The 6,807-nt window shown below is 46.0% G+C and overlaps 1 protein-coding gene across 3 annotated transcripts in view; it reads right to left on the reverse strand.

The window, feature by feature from the left end:
- The window catches only part of ZNF677 (zinc finger protein 677), a 27,764-nt gene extending 22,236 nt beyond the window's left edge, over positions 1-5,528 (reverse strand). The window contains exons 1-4 of one of the 3 annotated variants that reach the window (XM_017877301.1): positions 5,368-5,528; positions 4,783-5,132; positions 3,687-3,760; positions 2,124-2,304 (exon numbers count right to left, since the gene is read on the reverse strand). In XM_017877301.1, coding sequence (XP_017732790.1) covers positions 2,124-2,138 — 15 coding nt within the window. In that variant the 5' untranslated portion in view covers positions 2,139-2,304; positions 3,687-3,760; positions 4,783-5,132; positions 5,368-5,528. The remainder of the gene's footprint in view (positions 1-2,123; positions 2,305-3,686; positions 3,761-4,782; positions 5,133-5,367) is intronic. The other 2 variants (XM_017877302.1, XM_017877300.1) reach the window with 2 other exon arrangements.
- Between the last annotated feature and the right edge of the window lie 1,279 nt (positions 5,529-6,807).

Genomic DNA, 6,807 nt, shown 5'->3' on the forward strand with positions numbered 1-6,807 from the left:
TTTTAGTAGAGACGGAGTTTCACCGTGTTTTGCCAGGATGGTCTTGATCTCCTGACCTCGTGATCCGCCCGCCTCAGCCTCCCAAAGTGCTGGGATTACAGGCACGAGCCACCGTGCCCGGCCGGCTATTATTTTTTAATTATTATTATTATTTTTTTGAGACAGAGTTTCTCTCTTGTTGCCTAGGCTGGAGTGCAATGGCACGATCTTGGCTCACTGCAACCTCCACCTCCCGGGTTCAAGTGATTCTCCAGCCTCAGCCTCTCGAGTAGCTGGGATGACAGGCACGTGCCACCATGCCCAGCTAATTTTGTATTTTAGTAGAGACAGGGTTTCACCATGTTGGTCAGGTTGGTCTTGAACTCCTGACCTCAGGTGATCCACCTGCCTCAGCCTCCCAAAATGCTGCGATTACAGGTGTGAGCCACTGCACCCGGCCCCTTTTGGTTATTATTAAAAGCCAAAAAAAATAACAGATGCTGGTGAGGTTGTGGAGAAAAAGGAACACTTACACACTGTTGGTGGGAGTGTAAATTAGTTCAACCATCCTGGAAGACGGTGTGGTGATTCCTCAAAGATCTAAAAACAGAACTACCATTCGACCCAGCAATCCCATCATGCGTGCACGAACACACACATACGTGCACATGTTCACTGTAGCACTATTCACAATAGCGGAGACATGGAATCAACCTAAATGCCCACCAATGGTGGACTGAATGAACAAAATGTGGTACACACACACATACACCACGGAATACTATGTAGCCATGAAAAAAAAAAAAGATCATGTCCTCTGCAGGAACATGGATGGAGCTGGAGCCCATTATCTTTAGCAAACTAACATAGGAACAGAAAACCAAATGGTGCATGTTCTCACAAGTGGGAGCTAAATGATGAGAACACATGGACACATAGAGGGAAACAACACACACTGGGGCCTATCATGGTTGGAGGGTGGTGGGAGGGAGAGGATCAGGAAAAATAACTAATGGGTACTAGGTTTCATATCTGGATGATGAAATAATCTGTACAACAAACCCCCATGACACAAGTTTAGCTATGTAACAAACCTACCCCTGGACTTAAAGTTAAATTAAGAAAAATAATAAATTATCGACATTTTATCTAAACACCCACTGCATGAGAATTCCTAAATGAACAGCAGAGTCTTCATGAGATGGATGCACTGTGAAGAATTTAAAGAACCTCCTGCTGTTAAGACAATTATGTTGATTTAATATTTTAAAACCAATTATGAAAAAAGACTACCTTCTCCATCCCCAATGTCTACTTCTGAACTTCCCATTCTATTCCAAATTAATATTTTAGAGCCAGAAACACAGACTCAATTGTTTAGCTACAAATGTATTATAAACTCAAGCTAAGCAAGTTTCCCCCATCAGCCTTCTTTTCCAAAGTTTTCCAGGTATTTGTGCATATTAAAATATCACTTACGCCGGGCGCGGTGGCTCAAGCCTGTAATCCCAGCACTTTGGGAGGCCGAGACGGGAGGATCACGAGGTCAGGAGATCGAGACCATCCTGGCTAACACGGTGAAACCCCGTCTCTACTAAAACTACAAAAAACTAGCCGGGCGAGGTGGCGGCGCCTGTCGTCCCAGCTACTCGGGAGGCTGAGACAGGAGAATGGCGTAAACCCGGGAGGCGGAGCTTGCAGTGAGCTGAGATCCGACCACTGCACTCCAGCCTGGGCGACAGAGCGAGACTCCGTCTCAAAAAAAAAAAAAAAAAAAAAATCACTTACATACGCAGCTTCTTTAATCCCGGCTTATAAAGAGCTGAAAGGGCATCCAAGCGAAGTCTCTGTTGGACAGTCACTACCAGCCAGCCTCACTGGCGCCGCGGAGCCTGCCCCACACCCAATCCATGACTAAGCATAAAACCCTTCCCAGAACAATCATCCACACGGAGCCTTTTCCAAAGTCCCACGTTACTGGGTCACAGTGAGATGGAATCTAGGTGGAGATGGAATTGAGGGAAAGCCCTGGGTGTGAACAAACATGTTAGTCAGGACACTTCAGAGTCAGATAAAATCAGCAGCTCCAAATATGGCATTTCAGGAAGGAGAGGACAAAACAATCGACCAAGAATATAACTTACCTGAGAAACAGTCATTCCCTCCTCTTCTTTCTTTCCTCTTCCTCTGAGTCTCTTTCTCAGGTAAGATCAGTCTGTATGTCAAAAATATGTTGTTGGATGCTTAAAATCAATACAGGCCCTTTCTCTACCACACACACAGGAAGAGGCTTGATATAGCAATAAGATGGTCCTTAGCTTCCAACTGCAACAAGAGTGAAAATAAACTCATGAAAAAAATAAACTCCTAAACAGAGACTAAGAAGTGAGTTATTCCACCTATGTCTTCAAAAAGTTCTCCCTTCTTGCTGAAACCCAACATTCTGCATCAACCGCATTGTCCTCTGTCCACCTGATGCTCAGCCAAGAAAAACTGCTGTGTCCAAGTTCACAGCCTCTCCCTGGGTAGCCAGCATCCAGTGACTGTCAGTCAATGCAGGATAACAGAAGCCTAACATTGGAACAGGTGAAGAGCCACCATAGCTCCAGAAATCCCTGCTGTAGCCATACTACGTAGTTTAGATATTTGTCCCACAGGCAGAGGGAAAGCATAAAAGGATTTAATGCCAGGAGATGACATAATAAAACGGAAGACTTACTCCTGATGCAGAGATAGTGAGAAAGAATAAAAAGCTGAGAGAAGCAGCTCTATCTCTAAGCCTATGCCCCCACCCCTTTCCTAGTAGTTTCCATCATTTTTGGAGGTCTGAGAGTCATTTAAGACTAACTGTAACTGGGCACCCTCTCTCAAAAAATTGCCACATGCAGACACATGCTCAATCCTAAACATCATTTCAGGGGTTCCATCAGCTCAGATTCAGAATTTCTGGTATACCCATCATCTCCATGTTACGTAGGTGGGCACACTGAGCCTCAGAGAGAGGAGACATTTCACCAAGTTACCTGGAAAAGGTCTGAGTTGAGTGAGCAGAACTCAGTTGTAAATGAATTCTGAAATGGTGGCCTGGATAGGGCAGTAGGAAAGGTTTATCCTTATTTCCAGATTACCATTCACATTCCTGAGTAGAAGCTTCTATTTCATGGGTTTAATCAATCCCAAGGATTTAATTCCTCTTTTCCAGAAAATATTCAAAATACGAAATTACAAATAGCTATTATTCTTGGAAAGCATGAAAGGGGGTCAGCTGTGGAGATTCGTGCTGAGTAATCTCTTCATTATGAACAGATGGGCTCTGTTGGAACAAAATTCCACACCAATCCAGGCCATTCTTCAACATCTTGCAGAGAAAGGACAAAGAGGACCTGGCTGAAATCTACTTAGTGGAGGCTTTTAGATGATATAAGGGAGTAAAGAAACTGAACAGAGCTGAGCCTTGACCAACACCAGTAATAGGGGCACTAACCGTGCCCCGCACCCAGTCAAAAATCCAGGTACAACTTTTGATTCCCCAAAAACTTAACTACTCATAGCCCATTGTTGACTAGAAGTCTTACTGAAAACATAAACCATTGATAAACACATATGTTGTATGTTACATGTATTGTATACTGTATTCTTACAACAAAGTAAGCTAGAGAAATGATACTGTTAATAAGAAAACCATAAAGAAGGGAAAATATATTTACCATTCACTAAGAGGAAGTGGATCATCACAGTTCTTCATCTTCCTCCCATCCTCCCCGAGGTCATATTGTGTGGGCTGCAGTGGAGAAGAGAAGGGGTTCATTTTGCTGTCTCAGGAGTGACAGGGGTAGAAGAAAACCCCTGTATAGTTGGACCTGCATAGCTCAAACTGGTGTTGTTCAAGGTCAACTGTATTAAACTAACTGGTTAAACCAGATGTTAAGGGCTAAAAGATTATCAACACCCTTAGAGTGAAACACTGTGAAATCAGGTACCAGACATAAAAGAATAGTTCCAATATATGATAAAAAGTGGAAAGCCAGGCGCGGTGGCTCACGCCTGTAACCCCAGTGCTTTAGGAGGCGGAGACAGATCACCCGAGGTCAGGAGTTCGAGACCAGCCTGGCTAACAAGGTGAAACCCCATCTCTACCAAAAATACAAAAAATTAGCCGGGCATGGTGGTGGCGTGCGCCTGTAATCCCAGCCACTCGGGGGTCTGAGGCAGGAGAATCGCTTGAACCCTGGAGGCGGAGGTTGCAGTGAGCAGAGATCGAGCCACTGCACTCCAGCCTGGGCGACAAAGTGACACTCTGTCTCAAAAAAAAAAAAAAAAAGAAAAGAAAAGAAAAACAAAGCATTTAAAACTCATAAGCTGAACAATACATTTAAGAGAAAATAATTTGAAAACATTTTTAAAAATCCAATAAATTCTGGAATTACATTTAAGACAAGTTGTATATACATCAAATTTAGAAAATGACACAGCCACACACAAAAAAGGAGGGAATAATATTGTTAATGTCTGTTTGTAAAGCAGCATGTGGTGTCACAGTTTCTTCCCATTTCTTGACTCTCCTCAAGATCAGAGAAAGGGAAGAGGGTAAGCTGGAATCAACTGAGCTAAGTCAGTTAACCCTCTGGCTGAATACGGGTTACTTCAGATGTAATAATTAGAAAACGCAGAAACCTCACACCCTAGTTTTGCAATGTTCATTCTCTTCTGCATAAACAGTGAAACAAATTTTAAATTAATTATAGAGCCATGCATCAGTACTTCACAACTTAATGTTCCATATTAAATCAACTCCAAACTCACTTGGATTTGGGTCCCCGTCAATCTCTCTCTCCCATCTTCTGTCTCTTTCCTTTTCTTTCTCCCATTTTGGCGTTTCTCTGTCCATTTCTGCTCATTTTGCTTCCCTTCCCCTCCTTCTCTGACAGTGTTTGGCCCCATCTTGGTAGCATCCTTTTTTTCAGTCCCTGCTACTCTTTCTGCATTTCTCCCTCTTTCTCCTCCATTTCTGCTTCCCCTCTGTTCTCCCTGGTGGAGGGCGAAGGGTGTGTATCCGCCCCGAATGAGGGCTTTACCAGAGGGAGCGAAGAGGGAGTCAGAGAAGAGTTTTAAGCAGAGAAACCAAGCGGTGGGCGGTCGGTGACCACACTGACCTAAGGCAAAAAAGTAGGGACCAGTACCCACTTCAGAACGATTTTAATCCGAAATGGACGCAGACCTCCAGACCCTCTCGGAGCTACGGGACGGGGAACGTCTAGGGGCCACGCAGCGAGAGGAATGAGCAGGTTCGGGGTTTCAACCTACAGGGCGACCCCAAAACCCGACAGCCGAGGGTGGGAACCTGGCGCCCGCGACGCGCAGGCTTGAACCCCAAAGACCGAGACTCACCCGAGAGTGCCAGTAGCCCCGCGAGATCCGCTTCCGGGTCGGCAGGAACCTGCGCGTACGCGAGTGCCCTGGGGAGGCGCAAGGGGCAAGGGCAGGGGCAGGGCGCGGACCAATGTGGGGATGGGCGGGCAAATGGCGAGGATGGGCGGGCAAATGGCGGGGATGGGCGGGCAAATGGCGGGGATGGGCGGGCAAATGGCGGAGATGGGCGGGGCAAAGACGGGATGGGCGGGGACAATAGGCGGTGGGCGGGGAACAATGGCGGGGACAATGGGGGGCGTGGGCGGGGCGGGGCGGGGGCGGGAGGGGGCGGGCGGGGCGGGGGCGGGGCCTAGGGATCGGACTGCCAGGACCTCCCCTCGGCGCGTCTCCAGCGACATTTTTTGGTCTGTTTGTAGTCCAGCAGTACTCGATTCTTCACTTTTGGATTCCCTTTAATCTCTTTGGTGTCCTTTGGAGCCTAGCTAAGCAAAAAATTAGAGACCCGTAGGTCCCTTATATTGGAATCGGAGTTTAAGTTTGGAAAGGTTTGCTTGAAAACGTTTTTGCGAGCGATGGAGGCGCGTCCTGCGATCAATCAGGAGGAGCGCTGGGACCTGGTGGATGGGAGAGGGCGACGGTATGGGGGGCGCTTGGATCCAGGAACTTCTGAGATCTGGACGATTAGAATTTTTATTTCATCAAGCGAAAGCTGGAGTTGTCTGCGTAGGTGATGGAAACAAGAATGAGATGCATTTTTGTGCCTATGCGGACTGTAAAATTTTATATTGACTTTCACTGGAACATAATTTTTGTTTCTGTTCCCCAGTCACCCAGGAGGCAGAGATTCGTGGACTGAGTTCCAGAGAATTTATGGGATCAGACCCTGGGCTGTGGGGGTAGAAGGCTGAGGCTTGGCTTTAAAAGAACAAAAATTTCTGCTTGTATCGATATAAATGTATTTTCCTTTCTTTAGTTTATTATTCTAATGCACGCTTCTTGAGATAAATTACAAATCCAAGTACTGGATTTATTGGAGTTGGTATCTTGTATTTTGCCTAAGTTATTAATTACTAATATAATACCGTTATTATCATTTTTATTATTATTTTGAAATGATGTCTCTCTCTGTTTCCCAGGCTGGATTGTAATGGCGCGATCTCGGCTCACGGCAACCTGCGCCTCCTGGGTCAAGCGATTTTCCTGCCTCAGCCTCCCGAGTATCTGGGACTGCGGGCGTATGCCACCATGCCTGGCTAATTTTTGCATTTTTAGTAGAGACGGGGTTTCATCGTGTTAGCCAGGCTGGTCTGGGACTCCTGAGCTCAAGTGATCCGCCCACGTGGGCCTCACGAAGTGCTGGGGTTATAGGCGTGAGCCACTGCTCCTGGCCTTTAGTTTGTAAAGTCTTTATTCTCAGTTATTCGGAAGCGTATTTTTAACATAATATGTGTTTGGCCG

Source organism: Rhinopithecus bieti, unplaced genomic scaffold, assembly GCF_001698545.2.
Source record: "Rhinopithecus bieti isolate Rb0 unplaced genomic scaffold, ASM169854v2 scaffold_10982, whole genome shotgun sequence".
In the NCBI taxonomy this organism is placed as follows: domain Eukaryota; kingdom Metazoa; phylum Chordata; class Mammalia; order Primates; family Cercopithecidae; genus Rhinopithecus; species Rhinopithecus bieti.